The sequence below is a fragment of the Arvicanthis niloticus genome, chromosome 3, assembly GCF_011762505.2.
Source record: "Arvicanthis niloticus isolate mArvNil1 chromosome 3, mArvNil1.pat.X, whole genome shotgun sequence".
Taxonomy (NCBI): Eukaryota; Metazoa; Chordata; class Mammalia; order Rodentia; family Muridae; genus Arvicanthis; species Arvicanthis niloticus.
The window spans coordinates 57,731,750-57,752,354 of record NC_047660.1 but is presented as its reverse complement, the minus strand read 5'-3'; the positions used below and the strand labels follow the sequence as shown (position 1 = coordinate 57,752,354).

Here is a 20,605-nt window from a genome sequence, read left to right as displayed (position 1 = left end):
AGATCTGGTGAGGTAGAGAATGCTAGCAAGAAAATATCTAGGGGCCAAATGTGTTAGCTAGCATCTGTAATCCCGGCATTGGAGGAGAGGGAAGAGCTGAGGCCAGAGGATCAAGAGTTTGAGGCCAGCCTGGGCTACACAATGAGTTCCAGGCCAGCGTGAACAACGATGTGAAACCCTGTCTCAAAAAGAGGGGAAGGGGAAGAGAGCCCTTCAAGGACTTTCTCTCAGAACAAAAGAATAGAAGAGGGACTAAGTCCCTCAAGGGCCTGAATATTTGCTAAAATTCCATAAGCTATCTTTTCATATGCTGCCTAGAGGAAACCCTGGGAGATTTGAAACTTTCAGGGTTAACCCAATGGAGCTCTTGCCAAGCCAAATGGCTGCCCGAGAAGCAGCTAATAGCAACGTGGGCTGCCTGTTATCACACTAACTTTAGAACAGTTTCCAGGGGTAAATGAGGACAGGCCAGCACAGCCACAGAGGGCTGGCTGGTGGAACTGCAGAAGCCTGACACACACTCAGGGGCAGGGCAGCTGGCCATCTGTATTGAGCTGGACACTAATGCTTCAGCCTTTAGCCTGTTCAAATGCAGGTGATGGCTGTCTTAAAGTCTCATTATTATTTCAGATGCACTTTATCTTATGTTTTGGTTTTTTTTTTTTTTTAAATCAGCAGAATTTTTTTCCCCACCCCACCTCCTCAGCAGAAGTTTGTAATTTCAGCTTTTAGTTATTCCTCCTAAGTGCTGAATGAATAAACATGACCTGAGAGAGCCTTCAGAGTCTTTTGAAATGTGAGGAGGCCTTTTATTTCTCTGTGTGAAAGTTAACTGTTCCAAAACTACTGGTAAGTACAGTAGAAACATACTCCTCCTGAGAAGAGGGTGCACCAAACAGAGTGATTTTCCTCTCAGCTGGTGTGGGATGTATTTCTGTAACTCTGTTTACTGAAGAGGAAACATTTTTCTCTGCGAGGCAACAGATTCTATGGAATGCTGGAATGAGGCTTCCATCTCCTGTCTCAAAGCAACCAAGCTCTTGGAGATGCAGGGCTGAGGCCCAGCCTGGAAGATCCCCTTGGCTCCTCTTAGGTCCCAACCAACTTACTAAGGAGTCCTGTCAAGTTGACGCCCGAAAATAACATTTGAAAACTTAACGTTCGCTGGGTGGTGGCACACACCTTTAATCCCAGCACTTGGGAGGCAGAGACAGGCGGATTTCTGAGTTCGAGGCCAGCCTGGTCTACAGAGTGAGTTCCAGGACAGCCAGAACTACACAGAGAAACCCTGTCTCAAAAAACAAACAAACAAACAAACAAAAGAGAGAGAGAACTTAACCTTCCTCTCACTCTGGCTCAACCCTTTTTTCTCTTTCTTGTTGTTCTAGAAGCTGCTCCTTGCTCCCTTACCTCAGCAGCACCTTCTTCCTCTGCTGTGGCCGGAGAAGGCTTTCAAAATCTGGTTATATATTCCTGTTGTCTTCTTCCTTCACAAGTTAAAAAAAAAAACAAAACAAAAAACAACAACAAAATATCAAAAACAAACCGACTCCTAGCTATAATCTTTACAGCCATTTCAGGCCATATATCCTGACAAGAGCCTTGTTTGCAGCAGCCACAGCACCTGAGCTCTGATAAACATTTTGTTTTCCTTACATATCCTGTTTTGTTTAGTGTCCATAGCTGCAAGGCATGTGGTGTCCCTCTGCTTCTCAGACTTGATCAGACCCTCTGTCTTGTCTCCATTCTTCTCGTCTCTTGCCCCTCCATCCCCGCTCTCTCTTGCTTGACCCTGTTGACTGACCCGAACCGACCGGATCAAAAACCTATCAATAGTAACAAGATGGCAAGGCCAGAGGCACAGCTGTTCACTGCCTGGTGGCCTGAACAGCTCCTGTAATCTTTCAGGCCATCCAGTCCAGAGGAACTGGATCTTTGGTTTAAATACAGAAAAGAATTTCAGTATGAAATGAGCTGGAGTTTACTGCAAGACTTTTTTCAAGTTATTTCCTTTATTTTATTTGTATGCCTGTTTTGCTTGATGTGCCGTGCACTCAGGAACCCAAAGAAGTTAAAGACACCCAATTCCTGGAGCTGGAGTTAACATTGGGGGAGGGGGGTGCTAAGGGATGGTGTCATGAACTATCATGGTGCTGGGAAGCAAACCTAGGTCCTCTGCAAGGGCATCAATTGTTCTTAACTGCTAAGTCATCTCTCCAGACTCCTTAAAAATATTTTTAATATAGATTTTAAGCATGGGATATGGGCTTCTCTCATCTATTTCTATGTTCTTTTAGTGAAATCATGGTATTAGATCATGTGATATATTATTTCCAGGTTCATGGCCACTTTAGCAGTGTCAGAAAGTGGCTGGTTATTTCAACATTTGTGTTGCTAGTACACCAGTTATATCTTGCAGGCTAGTCATTGTTGTTGGCCACCGGGCTTGTAGGTGGCTATTGCCAAGCCTATGGGCTTCTTTCCACAACCTGCTGGTTGCTGAAGACAACACTTACATATGTCATCAAACCTGGAGCAATAGCGCTGGTGCCTAAGTAGGCACTTCACCCTTAGTGACTGGTGTTCACTGTGCTGGAAGATACTACTGGAGGGTGGATAATCATCAATGTCTCCAGTTTTTTTTTTTAACTCTGGTTCTATAACACAGTATGGACTCTGAGATGGTGACACCTCCATCAGTTCTTTCATTACTCAGGATTGTTTTCGTTATCCTCGATTGTGTTTCCATATGAAGAACGGTGTTGGAATTCTGTTGGGGACTGTTGAATCTCTAGACTGCTTTTGGCAGGATGGCCATTTTTACTGTATTAATCCTACTGATCCATGAGCATGGGAGATTTTCGAATCTTCTGGTGTCTTCTTCAATGTCTTACTTAAGTTATATAAGTTTTTCACTTGCTTGTTTAGAGTTATCTCAAGATATCTTTTGAGGCTATAGTGAGGAAGGTGGTGTTTCCTGATTTCTTTATTGGTATGCTTCTGGTTTATATAAGAAGGCTATTTAATGACTTGTGTGAGTTAATTTTTTGTCCTGTCACTCTGATGCAAGAGTTTACCAGCTCTAAAAGTTTCCTCGTGAAAAAAAAGTTTTCTAGTGGTGTTTTAAGGGTCTTTTAATATGTATAAAATTCTATCATCTGAAAATAAAGGCACTTTCACTTTTTCCTTTCCTGTTAATACCCTCTTGATCCCCTTCAGTTGTCTTATTGCTCTAGCTAAGATTTCAAGTACTATATTGAATAGATAGGGAGAGAGTAGGCAGCCTTGTCTTGTTCTTGATTTTAGTAGAAATGCTTTGATACTTCTCTCCATTTAAAAATGATGTCTGTGGGCTTGCTATAAATTGCCTTTATTATGTTGAAGTATGTCCCTTTTATTATAAAGGGATGTTGGGTTTTTGTTACAGGCCTTTCTACATCTAATGAGATGAACATTTGTTATTGTTTTTCTATCTGTTTATATGGTAGATTATGTTTACTGATTTGTATATGTTGAACCATCCCTATAGTTCTGGGATAAAGCCTAGGTGATCATGGTGGATAATTGTTGTGTTCTTGTATTTGGTTTGCAATGATCTTGTTGAGAAATTTTGCATCTATGTCTTCATAAGGGATATTGTTCTATAAGTTTATTTATTTATTTATTGTAGCCTCAAAAAAAGATTAGGAAATGTTCCTTCAGTTGCTATTTTGCAGAATAATTTGGGGGAATATCAGTGTTAATTCTTGGAAGGTCCCTAGGATTCTGCTCTGAATCTGTCTGGCCTTATTTTGTTTTTTGTTTGTTTGTTTGTTTGTTAGTTTTGTTTTCATCTTGCTTGGGGGACTTCATTGCTGCCTCAATTTCACTTGGGGTTATAAGTCTCTTTACATTTATTTTTCTTTTACATTTTCTAATTTGGTGGAGTACAGCTGGAGAGAGGCTTCCCATAGACTCCAGAGGACACCCTTTCCATTCTCACGTTTGCATAACTTCCTGTTTTTCTGAATTGCTTTACTTTGGAGAATTTGTTGCAGGCTCTGTTTCCGGCTGCTAAGTATGAACTCCTCATTATTATTCCATAAACCTCTTTATTCACCAGATGTTTAATAAGGGCCTGCTTTTTGCCTGTTGGTCTGTGACACAGGCATAATGTTCCTGCGCAGAGATTATATAGTGAAGGTTTTAATTGATCCATAGTGTGTCAGGTAAGTGGCACTGCCACTTAGAAAATTTCCTCCAAAGTAAATGAAGCAGGGATGGAGAACCGGCAGCATCAGATGGCAGGTCGGGAAGAGGATGGAGAAGAGGCAGTGTCCGGTGGAAGGTCGGGCCACAGATGGAGACTGTTTCTCTGTAGACTTGGGTGCTTCTTTTGGAAACATTTCTTCCTTAAAAGAAGTTTCCAAAACCAGACCCGAGAAAGCATGTTTCTTTTTTGAAATATAAGATGAAAACCATGAATATTCTGAGGATTGCTTCCATATTAAAACTGACTGACTAGTTAAGTTTTATTTATTTAAGAATTTGGGGGTAAGGTGTCCATGTATCCCACAGAGTCACAGAGGTCTCATTAAGATCAGGAAGTGGATCAGTCAGAGGCAGAGAAACATCTGGCCTGTTACTTTCCCAGTCTGCAAAGATTGTGTCTCCAAAGGTGGGGATTCTTGTGGCTAACTAGAGGTCTGTGTTGTGCGGCAGGGTGGCTTGCCCTGTTTCACTGCCACTTCTGTTTAGAGATTGGGTCCCAACCCTAACTCACCATCATTATGACTGAATGATGGAGAATGGCAGACATAAGCTGCAGTGCTAGCCAGACACAGGAGGCTAGGACTTTGCACACAGGAAGCTATTTGTTAGGACAGTCACTCCTGAAGGTGCACTGGTGTTGAACTGAGATGCCTATAGATGCTTTCATGGTTCTACCCTCTGTGGGAGTACAAGCAACAAGCAGATGGTGTGGTTAAGTCATATGCTGTAGCTGTTATTATTGACCAGTTCCTAAGTGTAGCTAAAGAACTAAGAACTTCCTCTGAAAAAGTACCAGAAATGGAAGGCATCTTTTTTTTTTTTTCTCTTCCTGTTCTACCTTATAATTTGGTTACAGACCTCTGTGTGGGCTCAAGTTTTTCTGAGGAGATAAGTATAGCTGGTAGGTGCCAAGATGACAGGAAACTCCAAGACTAGGCTGAGACCCCAGCATGAAGTTACAGGAGGGCCTTTTTTTGTGAGCCAGACCACAGAAGTTCATATATGCTCGGTGCTTATTTCTGTCCAGCCTAATGAAACTCAAACTTACAATGACTTAGGGATAATTGGCATTATTTATAAATATCTATTCCCAGGTCTTCTTCTGACTCCAAGTATTGGGGAATTCTGTTTGTTTAAAATAGTGTCAAGGTCACCCCTCTATGACTTTGCCGATTACAGGGGATATTGCTTTGGGGCATGCACATATATGTGTGCCTGTGTGGGCAAGTGTGCATGTGTGTGTTGTCCTGCTAATTAAGGTTGAAGTCTACCCTGTCTGGATAGTTCTTATGGGCCTGGTACAGAACAGAGGACACCCTTCACTAGTAGGGCTTCCCCTTTTCTGACCTTAACCCCCCCATGTGCGCTTGCCTGCAGAATGTCACCTAGTTTTAGGCTCAAATCTCCTGATAAGAACCTATTCAGCCAGCACCTGAGATTCCTGGAATATCTCCCTGTGCTAATGAGACATCTCAGTATCTAAAGCCTTCAGCCAGTGATATGTGCCCATCCTTAATATTCCTACCCCCACCCCCCAAACTATAGAATCCTTGAATCACCCAAGTGAAGTTGATCTGTCTCCCAGCTGGTCCTGTTGTCATCATTTCCATACACACTCACAGGGGTTCCAACCCTCTTCCCACCACCATCTCTTATCCATTTGCCCTCATCGACAGGGATCGGCTGTGTGCACCCTGTGTATGTGGAGGCCAGAGGTTGATGTGGGGCATCTTCCTTGATCATCACCTGATGAACTGTTGACTCAAAAAAAAAAAAATGTAGCTCTACTTCAAAGGGACAAGAGTTTATTCTGGAGCTAGAGATGAGTGATCCTGGCCTGTGAACATAGGTTACCCCAAATTCCATATTTCAATGTGGTAACAGTTTGAAGTTTTTATAGTAACAACAAAGAAATAAGGTACTTTTCAAATAATACATTTGTGGAAATATTAATTAGGTGGCTACAGTACAGCAGAGAAACTCTGAGCAGAGGTATAGCCATAGATGCCGTCTAAATGATCTTAGTCCTTTGATGGAAACTAGTGTTAACTCTCTGAAGGGTTTTATCTTTTAGGCACAGGATGTTAGATGACAACCAGGCCCAGGTGGGTAGGGATGGCTGTCACAGTGATTAAAGATGATCAAGGGAGACTGTTACCAAGTTCTGGATAATGTGTAATGTTCTGGATAATGTGTAATGTGTAATGTTCCATTTTATAGAGAAATCTTCTTAGTATCTAATGTAGATGAGACAGAGTGGTAGGCAGGAAAGTAGTTCAGGAGGGGAGGGATTGTTGGTATCAGGACTGGCTCCAAACCCAGTGACATCACATCTAGGTGACCACTACATCTGCTGCCAAAGCAACTGCCACACATTCCCAGAATCCACTTGGCTCAATTCTACCTTTACCTGTAAGAGACTGTCACTATCCCTATAAATAAGCAGAGCCCCCTGATCTCTCTCTTTCCCCTCTTCTTGCACTCACCTTTGCCCTTATCTCCTGAATAAACCTCACTCGGAACCATTTGGCCTGGTGTGGTCTGTCCTGAGCCCTGCACATCAAACAACAGGGATAACTAGTAAAATTAATAAGGAATAAACTTCTGGATCATATGATTAAAACCTATTAGCCTTTATAATCCAGGTTTTAACCATTTATTTGACATTAATGTGACATATTAAGAATAATAAGAACATTATATTATTAAGAATAATATACCAAAAGTTAAAATAACCAAGAACAGTGCTTGGCCTAACGGAGTGAAGGTGTAACAAATAAAGGAGACAGGCATTTGAAGAACCAAAATGTACATACTAAAAAATACATGAAACAGCCAGACTGAGAGGTGAGAGAGAGACTTGTTCCCAGTGCTCACACCAGACCCGCCTGGCCTACAAGGTGAACTCCAGACTCTGGCATGGGCTATGTAGTCAAACTCTGTCCCAATCAATCAATCAATCAATGAATCAGTCAATCAATCAATCAATCTAAATAAACTCTTCAGGAGACTGGACTGATTACATGTCCCCTGTATTACAGTCATATACACTCCATGACTCCTCCAATGATAACCAGTCACATGGAAGTATAAGCTGAAATAACCCTTTCCTTCCCATGTTGCTTTTGGTTATGGGTATCTCAGCAATAGAAACCCAACTAAGACACATAGTTAAGGGCTTGGGGTTTTGTTTTGGTTTTTTAACTTTGCAAATGTTTTGTATGTTGGGATGAGTTTTCTAATTCTGTCTTTTCTGACAGCATCTCAGAGGCAGGGAGTTCCTGAGCTCTCTGCAGCCTTCTCCACTCCTTTTTTATCCTGAAGGTGGCTAACAAGAGATCATCTTGCTTATACTGGAGTATTTAAACAGCCTGCTAGGTTTTAATTTTAGTTTTTCTTCTGTTCAGCTTGTTCTTACAGTTATAACTGATTGAGTGGCTAGCTCTAACTCTTAGAAAAAATTTGGTCTTGAATTTTTAAATTAATTCTTATCCATGGATACTGAGTTGATCTGTTGTTTTATATTGGTATTATATCAGATTTAATTTGGAGAAGTAGAAAACTACATGGTAGAAGAAATTAGAGCAGAATATAGTATTTCTTGTCTTTTATTAATATGCCAATATTAATAACAGTGATAGAAACAAGAGCTCAGACCTATTAGAAGTCAGAACTTTAGTCCTAATAGACATAACCAAACCTTATTTCTTACTTAAATTACATAGAATTGAAATGAGGCTCTAGAAGAAAGTTCTTTGTACCTGGTTCCTGAGAGTTTCAAACCTGCTCCTGCAAGAGCAACTAGGAAGGGCTTTAAACTAACTAGCCATGTCTCTAGCTGTGTATCTAATCTTTTAAAAAAATTTTTTTAATTGAAATTCAAAACTCATGATTAGCTGGGTGGTGGTGGCACAACTTTAATCTCAGCACTCAGGAAGTAGAAACAGGTGATCTCTGAATTCAAGGCCAGCCTGGTCTACAGAGTGCCAGGATAGCCAGGGCTATGTAGCGAAACCCTGTCTCAAAAAATAAACACAATCAAACAAATAAAACAAAAACTCACGTGAATTTCCCTCATGTTAATTCCCCCAAAGAAAGACCCTGGGCCAATAGTACCCTCTACTTATCTACCAAAGTTTCACACTGATTGTCCTCTCTTGTCCTTGGCATGCTGGTCATGTGACCAAGCTTCCTGAGCCTGTTGGGGCAACTGGGGTTAGAACCTTTTCTCTTAAAATTATACTTTTACTATAAGCCAAAGGAGGCTGGGCCAATTTAACAACTTTGCTTACATGGGAACTTACAAGCCAATTTAGTATTGAGTAAATGATATAAAAAGCTAACGTGTATATGTATATATTCCATATATGGATGATTGTACATAAGGGTATAAAAAGCATAATGTGTGTATATGTATATATTCCATATATGGATGATTGTACATAAGGGTATAAAAGCTAACATGTGTATATGTATATATTCCATATATGGATGATTGTACATAAGGATATAAAAAGCATAACATGTGTATATGTATATATTCCATATATGGATGATTATACATAAGGGTATAAAAAGCTAACATGTGTATATGTATATATTCCATATATGGGTGATTGTACATAAGGATAGATGTTCTTAAAGACCAAGATCTTGGATGCTATGATCTGTTGGGATTATATCTCCTGCAATCATCACCATAAAAGGAATCTTAACAATCCCCAGCAAACACACATCTATCCATTATTCAACATGTAGTCCAACTTTAATCAGAGCCTCACATCAGTTTTATATGAGGAGCCTCAGCCATCACTGGGATTATTAAGGAAAGGATAGTGTCCTTAGCTGGGTTTGGGTGGGTGGCTCTGTTTCTGATCCTTACAGTCACCTGGGGACATTCTTCAAAGTGAAGCCTTTGCTGTAAACACTATGACATCTGTCATCGTGTGTTGCCAACTCTCTCCTGCCATCCTCCCAGGAAGAGCACTCATACTGTGTCTTGTCCTTGACCCTCCTCTGCCCTTCACAGTGGAATAAAGACTGGCCTGCATGACTGAGTAGGTCAGCAGGCTTTCCAAGTCCCACTTTCCCTCACAGTGATCTCTACCCAACAGCATTCACTACAGTCTTTGTGCAAAGCGAACACACATCATATTAACACTTCACCCTCACATACCTACTTCTAGTCTCAGTTCCAGACAGGGATCTTTCTTTTTATAAAGCCATCAGTGACAAAACTGGAAAGATTCTAGTCATTTTCTTTTTTCTATTTTTCCTTATTTTATGTATGTGAGTACACTGTAGCTGTCTTCAGACACACCAGAAGAGAGCAATGGATCCCATTACAGATGGTCATGAGCCCCCATGTGGTTGCTGGGAATTGAACTCAGGACCTCTGGAACATCAGTCAATGCTCTTGATCACTGAGCCATTTTTCCAGTCCGGATTCTAGTCATTTTCAAGGCTCAATTTACTTTTCTTATTGTATTTTGAAATTTTAATTAAAAAGAGATAGATCTGTGTCCATGCATGTTCTTGGAGTGCCTCACTGTTTTCTACATGTATAGACATCAGGGTAAGAACACCTCTTTAAGCATTAGTGCTCGTCTCCACCCTTTTGAAATTCACAGTGCATCATTGTTACCTGTGCTCACAGACTGTGGGACGGGACAGGGCTCAGCTTGTATTTTTTAGGACTTGTCAGGACTACGCCCAGCCCTGAGCATTCTGGATCTTTCCCCAGTTTATGCTGCTTTTTCCTGTTTCTTCTCCCAGGTTCTAAGAATATCCCCTCTTTTATGCCTGCTGTCAGACACTGTGCCCACCCAGCAGCTCAGTCATTATGACTTTCAAATCTTTGCCACATTACTGAATTTTAAAAGGCATATAAATGCTTTACTTGGCATTTGATTATCGGTGAGAATAAAACTGCTTCCCTCATGATTATTAGTCATTTATATTTTTATAGACTTTGTGTGATTGTTCAGGGGATCACTCTACCACTGAGCCCCACCCCAAGCCTCATTCAGTCATCATTTTGGTTTTCGGTGTTTGTTTTGTTTTGAGACAGGACTTCTGGGTAGCTTTGGCTTTCTTGGAGCTCACTATGTAGAACAGGCTGGTACAGAGAACTGCTGGTCTCAGCCTCCAACTCTGGGATTAAGGCCTGCACTAGTACGCCAAGTTGCCAGCATATTATGCCCCAAGTTTTGTGTGGGTCTGGGACAAAGCTTTCATTTGCACTGCCATTTTATTTTATTTTATTTTATTTTATTTTATTTTATTTTTTTGGTGCTGTAGAAAAGAACCTGTCTGTTACAAGATATTTGATTATTGTATATAGAAAACCTAATTGTGGGCCGGGCAGTGGTGGCGCTCGCCTTTAATCCCAGCACTTGGGAGGCAGAGGCAGGTGGATTTCTGAGTTCGAGGCCAGCCTGGTCTACAGAGTAAGTTCCAGGACAGCCAAGGCTATACAGAGAAACCCTGTCTCGAAAAACCAAAAAAGAAAAAAAAAAAGAAAAAAAAGAAAAAAGAAAAAAGAAAAAAAAACCCTAATTGTTAGCAAAATATCAAAGCCTAGGTAGTTGTGTTCATCAAACGCAGTTAGGTGTGTCCTGTAGAGAAGCAGCTTGGGGTGTCCCTCTAAAAGCCTCCACAGGTAAGAAAGAATGGAAAGTTTCTGCCTATTTTAAGGCAAACTGCTTGGGAGAAGTTTTGCAGTCTTTTCTCGATTATCAGAGGCTAAGTCAGTGGGTGGCCTTGAGTTATACTTGGTAAGGTGAAATGGTTTGGCTCCTACTGACTTGTCTTGGAGTCTCCCCATCATGATGGTGACATGGTTCAGCCTGTCAAGGGTGTGGGGGAGGAGCTAGAGGCTTGAGACTTCTTTTTATAACAATTGGACCAAAGATAGAGCTCTCTCTCCCCACCCCCACCCTTTGGGGGGAGGCTGGGAGGATCTAGGAGGAGCCTCTATGGAAGGAGCTTCCAGGTAGGGATCCTCTTTGTGTTTGCAGTAACAATGGAGTGCTGGCAGGACACAGGTAAATGGAAGTCTAGGAAAGAGTGCTAAGGAGCCCTGTTGGGTTTGGAGGAGCTCAATAGAAAGGTAGATTAGCTCCATAGAATGACACAGAAGTTTCTAAAGAGCTGGCAGATATGCTGTATATAGTTTAGAAAATGAAGCTACCTCACTGAGCTAGCAGGTTTTTTACCCAAGTGTACGCCTCATTTGTCTTTTGGTATACATATTGAATAATTTGAACGGTTACATGTGTCCTTGGAATTTGATGTTATCCTCCGGAGCTGCGTAGAATATGTTCCACCTTGTAGAAAACATATTCATTTAAAGGATAAAGCTATTGATTCCACTGTATGTGTTCTCGTGAGGACTAAATTAGAAATTACAGGGATTGTTCTTAGATAGTGTAGCCGTGACCACACCCAATGGGGGTAGGGGGAAGAGGGGCTTTTCACTGACTCGGAAAGGCACTTTCCCCAAATTTGCTCTCCCAAAGGCCCAGACCTCAAGAGGGAGTGAACATGCTGGTCCAGCACACTCACCCTGCATTTACCTCCTCTCAAGTTTGGATAGTGAACCATCTTTTTCATCCTCTGTAACCATGGTCTCCACAGGAGGTGGAAATCAGGATAGTCAGGACAGCTGCTACCGGCGAGATATTTTAAAACCAGTTAAAAGTTCTTGCCTCCGAGGGGAAGCGCAGTACTGCCTTTCCGTACAGTTGGGTCAATCAATGGTGTTCGTCCTAGAGATCGCCGGGCCTGCTGAGTCCTGAGAAGCAAGCAAAGTGGTGTGAAGGGTTGGGCTGTATTTTTGTTTTTGTTGTTTCTGACAAATTCAAGGAATAACAACAAAAAATACAACAATCCAAACTCATCTCCTTGCGTTAGTGTCTCAGGAGCACTTCCCAGGGGCTGGGCAACCTGGGCGGTGCGCAGGCGCGGGAGGCGAGGAGCAGAGGGCGTGGTCGCAGAGTCCATTTTGCACCAGCGCAGCCGGGCCCCAGTCGGCGGAGGTGAGCGGTCTGCTCCGGTAGGGGCCGGGGGCCGGGAGTCGCTGGCCCCGCGCCTGCCGGACACCTGCGCGGGCGGTGACCGGCTGCACGGCGTGGCGGCTGCGGTCCTAGAGTCGCCGCCAGGAAGGTCCGCGCCGCTGGGGAGGCGCCCTGGCCAGGAGAGGGCCAAGAATGCAGATTTGTGTGTGTAACACTCTTTCTCCTTTCTCTACAGCGTTCTCCAGTTTTACGTGGGGAAAAAGACCCCGGCTTTCTCCAGAGACATAGTAAGCGTGCCAAAAGCATACTCTTGCTGGGAACAAAGGTAAACGGTAGTATTTTCCTTTATGTTCTGGTATTTACGAAGAGGAAAAATACCCGATTTTATTAGTCCTAGGACCATTCCAGATGGAACTGCAAATAATAAATATGTCTTCACCCACCTCCTTTAGTTAATAGGTGGCCTTTGTTTTTTTTTTTCATATTTCAAAACTTAATCTATGCTTGCCATTCATTTCTTTAGTAGTTACTATATGTAATTTAATAAAATTATGCTCTAAAAGGAAGCAGAGGGATCCAGCAACATTTCTGTGTGGTTTGTCTTAGTTGTTCAGCTACTGGGGCTGTAGAGCAGGGCTTGAGTTTTCTGCAGTTCTCAAGACATTTGCATGAGGAGGAGCACTTTTAAGACAGTGTCAATATATAGACATTCTTTGTGCTGGGACTCAATGGGACTATCAATTATGCTTTTTTTTTTTTTTTTGCTTTAAAATCCTCTGGTGCCCAGGACACTTTGGGGTATGCCAGCACATTCTACTCCGGAACTACACCTCTGCCCTACTTAATGCTAAGCATCAGTTTCACACAGCCTAGAATCACCTGAAAACAATCTGAACTGAGTAATTGTTTTTCAGATTGGTCTGTGGATATGTCTTAATTTACACAGGAAGGCTGATGAACCTGGGCTCTGTAAGAAAGCCAGCTACGGGTGAGCCTATTATGGGCCATAGGGAGCCAGCAATCCACATTCTTGATGGTGGCTGCTGCACTTTCTGGTTATGGCTGAGTTCCATGGTGGAAGGCATTTCTGTGGGGAATAATAAACAGTCTTGAGTTCCTGCCCTGACTTACCTCAGGAATGGGCTGTAACCTGCAAGTGTCAGTTGAATTTGGTGACAGAAAGTGACAGGTCCAGGCCCAGAAGACCCATGTCTTCAGGCTTCCTTTCACTCAGGTACTAACTGTTCTTTTCATCGGTGCACTTATTTTTCAGTAGTTCTGGAGATTGCTCACACTAGTGCTTCCCAGTGAGCTGCCACCTCAGCCCTGTTCTTGCGTAAATGGAAGGTATCTGGCCCACCCCAGTTTGCTTCTGTGTTTCTGGCACCCTGGTTGTATTTATTTTCAAGTAGTATGAAGTGAGTAATGTAAAGACTCTCATTTTATAAAAGATAGGTATTTGTGAAGACCATAGTTTTAAAGAGATTTTTAGAAGTCTATGGAGTTAAACTTTGTTTTGTGAATAAAGGTACTGAATTATTCCCCACCACTTTGGCCCTGGGAATCTAACCCAGTGCCTTCAGCATGCTAAGTACACCTCTGCTGTTAGCTATATTCTCAGCTCCTAGCACATGAAATTCTTTTTTTTTCCTCCCTTTTGTGACAACTTACTTCCTAGTTAGACCAGGCTGGCTTTGAACTAACATCTGCCTTCCTCTGCATTCAGACTTCTGGGTTTGAATTGAGGTGTCTGCCATTATGCCTGGAGTAGAATACTAAATTTTTTACTTACTTTCTAGATAGTTTTGAATCTAGAACTTTGAAAACTCCAGGTCTGTGCTTTGGTGGTAGAAGGGCAAGGTGAGTTGGGCTCCATGTTTTACTTAGGAAGTTAGGGGGTTGGTTAGCTACATTGGTTTTAGGCCCAGAACTTGATTTAAATTGTTTGACATTTTAAGTCCGGGTGAATACAGTAGTAATGTGACCTGTTCACTGTTTGCTACAGTGAGGAACCACATGGAGCGGTTGAGTGTTTTAGATTTCAGGATATGTTTGTACAAACTTATGTGTGTGCACACGAGTGAATAGTATACACATACATACACCATTTTTACTCTTTTTTAAAGACAGGGTAGCTATGTAGACCAAGTTCAGATATCAGTCTTCCTCCCAAGTGCTGGGATTAAAGACATGTGTCACCATGTGCAGCTACACACTCTGTTTGAAGAATACTTGACCATCTTTTCCAGAGTCTTAAAATGGCCCCGCAGGTAAAGATGCTTGCTATACTGTGGACAGGACCTGAGTAAGTTACAGTGATAGGACCAACATGGTTGAAGGAGAGAAAAGAACCAACTCCCATACATTGCTCTTACCTTGGTGCACATGCACAGACAGACAGACACACACACACACACACACACACAAATGGCTATTTAAAGGTGGACTTATTTCTTGATCCAGTATGGCCTCTAAGGGAATGATCTAAGGAAATGATCAGATTAGGAAGTTTTAATTCAAGCTTTTCTGTAAAACTTTTACTTACACAGTACCATTCTAAAAAACAGAAGTACAGATAAAAAGAAAGCACAGCCCTAAGACGGGATATCATGTTTTTGAAGAATAAGTTACTGATATAGAAAATGGTTATTTGTAGGTAAAGAAGGCAGTAAAATCCCATCATACGCCAATAATATTAAATAATAAGAAGCAAAGGTTAAACAGGTGGTCAGGATGAAAATACCTGAGGCAAAGAAAGACTTTGGGGAAAATGGAGAATACAATAAGAGGCAATCAAATAGGATGAGAAGTGAAGAGGAAGCAGGGAAACTTACAATGGCCATTCAAAGTCATACTTACGCTGTAAAGGCTACTCATGCATCCGTGGGTTTTGTTTTGTTTTTTAAAGATCAGGTTTTAGTATGCGGCTCAGACTATCCTAAAACTTCTGCTCCTCTCGCCTTAGCTTTCCCAGTGCTGGGATGCAGATTTACACCACCATGTCCAGCTATGCATTCAGTCTTAAGTAGAAATTAATCTTCCCCTTAAACGTCTATTGGGGGAGCCTGTGAGGTGGTTCAGGGTGGAAGTACTTGCTGCCAAGTGTGGCAGCCTGAATTCAGTCCCTGGAGCCCTTGTGGTGGGAGGACTGACCCCAATAAGTTACAATCCCTCTGTGTGTGTGTGTGTGTGTGTGTGTGTGTCTGTGTGTGTGTGTCTGTCTGTCTATGAAAAATAAATTAGATGTAAAAAAAATACAGCAAAGCCATCTACTGGGAACAAAAAGAAAAGCTATTATATGATACTTTGTGTTTGGGGATTGTTTTCAGTCCCAGAACACTGAACTCAAGGCTTTGAACATGCTAAGCAAGTGCTTTCTACTGATCCAGAGTTTAGGGCCTCCTGCATCTTGGGAATTTTCATCTTAAGGCATTTTTGTTTGGGATTTAGGAAATTCAAAACAGTGTTTAAATATATCAGTCAGGAGAGGATCTTGCAAAATAACTAAGTACTTGGCTTATAAGAATAAAAGACTGAGTTAAATCCCTAGAACCCATTGATAAACCAAAATAAATAGCCATGTGTGGTGCTGGGTAGTTGTAATCCTAGGACTGGAGAGGCAGAGAGACAGGTGGCTGGCCAGCCAGTTCAGTCTACTTTGCAAGCTCTAGGCCAGTGTGAGATTCTGTTCCACAAATCACCAAAAGCCCCCCAAACAAACAAAACCCCAAACTGAGACAGTAAATACCAAAACTTCTGTAGACTCTTAAGTCATAGTAAACCTGCTAACCTGAGAGCCACCAGTCTTACCTTGGAATAATGCTTACAATGAAAGCTTAATTCTTCAGAGATTTATTTTTATGATTATATCTCTGTGTGGGTAAGTAGTACAGGTGCCCATGGACACCAGGAGTGACAGCTCCCCCTGGAGCTGGAGTTGTGAGCTGATATGATCCTCTGCAAGAGTGTGGACTCTCAACTGAACAAAGTGAACAAAGGCCATGGGCCAGACACAGTGACACTCAGCTTCAGTCCCAATAAGAGGATATCTGTGAGTTCAAGGCCATTCTGGTCTACATAGTGAATCCCAAGAACAGCTTGGAATCACATAGAGACCTTTAAAAAATAATTTAAAAAACCGCAAATATAAATATATAAAGAACTATATAAATATTAATTCACTAGCTAATCTTATTTTCAAGTAACATACTATATACTATTTAGTACGAGATTCCCCTAACCCATACTAGCTACTGAATCTCCCTGGACATGCAGATGCATACCTGCTAGCCCACCTTTCAGTAGCTGAAGGATTTCTGTGACTAATGCATTGAATAGCAAGATCCTGGCCCTCTCAACCCCAAGTGCAAAACGTTAAGCTGGATAGCTGTGGTACATACCTTTAATCCTAGCACTAGGGAGGCAGAGGCAGGTTGATCTCAAAGTTTGAGGCTAGCCTGGTGTACATAGTGAGTTCCAGGATATCCAGGGCTACAAAGAAAAAACATGTCTCAAGAAAACAAATAGCCAGCATAGCTGAGTCAGCAAGAGATCCCACTGCAAAAAAATAAAGGCCGAGGAGGACTGAGGAGACGATATCCAGTGTTGGCCTTGGCCTTCTGCAGGCATGTGTACAGTTCAGTGGTATACCCTGCTCAGCAGTGCACAGCTGGACCTAACCCCCATCTCTAACCCCACATTATTGTCTGATGGCCAGTAGAGTACCGAGTATTCCATCCTATTTTGTTATTTTGGTAATGTTTATATATCTCCGAGTAAACTGAATAAACAAATACTGATTACTGATTTGGTTCTAGGTCTTAAGGTAGATTAGCAAATTTCAATTAATATATATAATTAGTATATATATTATATATATGTACTATACTAGAAATGAAATCTGAGGTCTTTAAAACATGTTAACTCATTTAAAGCAACACTGATAAAAATCATTGCATGTTACCAAAAAAAAAAAAAAAAAAAAATTAGTAAGAATACCTCTCCTCCTTTGTGATACACGTGACATTCTTTATAGGTTGACAGCTTTCTGTCTTTGGGGGAGGGGAGACGCAGGGATGCTGCACTGGTGATTAGCCTCAGGCCTTGTACATGTCCAGTGTGCTTTCTGACAGCCTTTGAACTATACCCAGCCCTGGGTATTTATTTGATTGAAAATAACTGTTCTAGTTATTTTGATAGACACAAGAACAATCTGTGTTATATAGATTTGTAGTTGATAAAGGAAGTAGTATTTTAGTAACTTTGAGATAATTTGTTGTTCTTCAATACTATAACCAAATCTCAACAAATAGTATTTTTGTCATACTGTCTTGTATGAGATCATACTTATTATAAGCCTATTTGTCTCTGTTACTTTTTTATTTTTTATTTCTGCAGTATTAGGAATTGAACGCAAGGCCTTGGCAAGTGCTCTACCACCGAGCCACATTCCAACCCTTTTTTATATTTTAAACAAGTCTTCTATGTATGATTTATGATATTGTTACAGAGACCTCCAAACATTGACATATTCCATCTTATAATAGTCCCCAATAGCCCTCACATTTGTTAACTTTACTGTTTATCAGAATTTTTAATGGGAAGATTACAAGTACATCTTGCAAAAATTCAAATTTTAACATAAAAACCCAGCCTTTCTCTTTTCATTGTCAAGAAGTAGTTTCTTGAAGTAGCATGCTCATTTTACACATTTTCAAAATTTGTCAGCTCCCTAAATCTGCATACTACTTACTTGTTCCCATTGTTTCCCTAATAACAGTGGCTGACTCAGCTTTATCGAGTCACGTGAGCCTGCACTCCTTTCCGGATGCACCCACTGGTCACTCAAGTGCATTTGTGTGTAGTTCAGTATACAAGAATCTGGGATTTGATAAAATTAGTAATTTTTCAGCTTCATCAAGCATTTATTATTTGTTTCTGAAATAGGGTCTCATGGTCCACACTGGGTTGGAACTTGCTTTGAAGCCTTGTTGGCCTTGAGCTGATATCTATCCTCCTTTCTCTGAGTATTGGGATTATTTGTGTGTGTGCGCGCGCGTGTGCGTGTGCATACAAATGTCAGTCAGTGTAGCACATCAGGAGAATGCTTTTGGCTCCACCAGTTCTCTGGAAGAGGGACAAGTAGGTTTCTGCCCCTCAGAGAGAGGATTGATGCTGTAGTGTAGAGGATACATAGGATGAGTTTGATTGTTAAAAACAACTGATACAAAAATAAAAATTCTTCCAGACAACAACAGCGAAAATCCTCATTTACTTCTCTAGTCAAGGTTGTGCTTCTTACACTATGAATCCAGGTGATCCAGGAAACTCCTTCCCATCTTCAAATCTGCCCACAAGCCCTTTAATGAAGACCTTTGACACCAGTCAGTGGGAGGACATTAAACTGGTTGATATGGATAAATTGTAATCTTGTCTTTGAAATAGAAAATATTCCAGTTTCCAGTAAAAGCTGGAATAGAGTGCATGCTTGGATTTATGTGTGCCTCTGTCTTTAAGTAGCATAGCATTTCATATTTGTGGGCCCAAAGTAAAGAGCCCATTCTGTGACAGACAGTGAGGCTCTTTGTTTCTGACTTCTGGTAGTCAGCTCTGTTTTAAAACAATGTTGGGTTGTTGGCTCAGTTTGCAGTTGTCCCAGTCCTAACCCTGTCTCAGCAAAGGCTGTTGTTAGGAAGCTCTCACAAAGGCCTTGTGTGCAGGAGTGTTCTTGTCCCAGTGAGTTAAATATGCCTTAGTATACATGCCCTTCCCAAGTGTCTTTGGTTATTTCAGTAGGAGATCATTTTATTGAATATTGATATTAGAAGATGTCTTCTAATGATTACAGAGGGGCTTACCAGAACTAAACGTTTCTCTCTGTGTAGCAGGATGTGATGGAGCTGCTTGAAGAAGATCTCACGTGCCCAATCTGTTGCAGTTTGTTTGATGATCCCCGAGTGTTGCCCTGCTCACACAACTTCTGCAGGAAATGCTTAGAAGGACTCTTAGAAGGGAATGTGCGGAATTCACTGTGGAGACCATCTCCATTCAAGTGTCCTACCTGCCGGAAGGAAACTTCAGCTACTGGAGTAAATAGTCTGCAGGTTAATTACTCCCTAAAGGGTATCGTGGAGAAATACAACAAAATCAAGATTTCTCCCAAAATGCCAGTGTGCAAAGGACATTTGGGGCAGCCTCTCAACATTTTCTGTGTAACTGATATGCAGCTGATTTGTGGGATCTGTGCAACTCGTGGTGATCATACCAAGCATGTCTTCTCTTCTATTGAAGATGCCTACACTCGGGAAAGGGATGCCTTTGAGTCCCTCTTTAAGAGTTTTGAGATTTGGCGCCGGGGAGATGCTCTTTCCCGCTTGGACACTTTGGAAACAAACAAGAGGAAATCCCTCCAGTTACTCACTAAAGATTCAGATAAAGTAAAGGAGTTTTTTGAGAAGTTACAACACACACTGGATCAAAAGAAGAATGAAATCCTGTCTGATTTTGAAACTATGAAGCTTGCAGTTATGCAAACCTATGACCCAGAGATCAACAAAATCAACACTATTTTACAGGAGCAGCGGATGGCCTTCAACATTGCTGAGGCTTTCAAAGATGTCTCAGAACCTATTATATTTTTGCAACAGATGCAGGAGTTCAGGGAGAAAATCAAAGTAATCAAGGAAACTCCTTTGCCACCCTCTAATTTGCCCACAAGCCCTTTAATGAAGAACTTTGATACCAGTCAGTGGGAGGACATTAAATTGGCTGATGTGGATAAACTGTCTTTGCCTCAAGACTCAGGTGTGTTCACTAGCAAGATTCCCTGGTACCCCTATCTGCTGCTCATGGTGGTAGTTCTGCTGGGTCTCCTCATATTCTTTGGCCCCACTGTATTCCTAGAGTGGTCTCCACTTGATGAATTGGCAACTTGGAAAGACTGTCTTCCAAGCTTCAGTTCTTACCTGACTAAATCAGCTGAGTTTGTAATACAATCTGTTTTTTACTGGGAACAGATGACAGATGGGATTTTCATTTTCAGTGAAAGAGTTAAAAATGTTAGTTTGGTGGCACTGAACAATGTGGCAGAATTTGTATGCAAATACAAACTTTTATAAAGACTTTCAGTTATACAGTTTCTTGATGGGATTGTTAGAAAACACAGGAATAATTCAGATCTGATCAAGATTCCAGTCTGTTTCTTTTTGAAGCATTTCTTTAACAATGTCATTTGAAGTTTAGTAGTCCTAAACCCTTCCCTTCCTTCTTAAAGATGGTTTTGAAATAAATATTGTTTCTCTAAATTGACTGAGTTTGTGCTGTGCTAAGCGGGTATA

The 20,605-nt window shown here is 41.4% G+C and overlaps 1 protein-coding gene and 1 long non-coding RNA gene across 8 annotated transcripts in view; one reads left to right on the top strand and one right to left on the bottom strand.

Annotated features, from left to right (window-relative positions):
- The window catches only part of LOC143441705 (uncharacterized), a 24,232-nt gene extending 19,004 nt beyond the window's left edge, over positions 1-5,228 (bottom strand). The window contains exon 1 of the long non-coding RNA XR_013109332.1: positions 1,411-5,228. This is a non-coding gene — a long non-coding RNA (uncharacterized LOC143441705). The remainder of the gene's footprint in view (positions 1-1,410) is intronic.
- The window catches only part of Trim13 (tripartite motif containing 13), a 23,662-nt gene extending 3,086 nt beyond the window's left edge, over positions 1-20,576 (top strand). Inside the window, exons 1-3 of one of the 7 annotated variants that reach the window (XM_076930897.1) lie at positions 11,227-11,245; positions 12,505-12,594; positions 19,154-20,576. In XM_076930897.1, the coding sequence (XP_076787012.1) occupies positions 19,163-20,386 (1,224 nt within the window). In that variant the 5' untranslated portion in view covers positions 11,227-11,245; positions 12,505-12,594; positions 19,154-19,162 and the 3' untranslated portion in view covers positions 20,387-20,576. Of the gene's footprint in view, positions 1-11,226; positions 11,246-12,209; positions 12,418-12,504; positions 12,595-19,153 lie in introns of those variants that run through there. The other 6 variants (XM_034498118.2, XM_076930894.1, XM_034498116.2 and 3 more) reach the window with 6 other exon arrangements.
- The last annotated feature ends 29 nt before the right edge of the window (positions 20,577-20,605 follow it).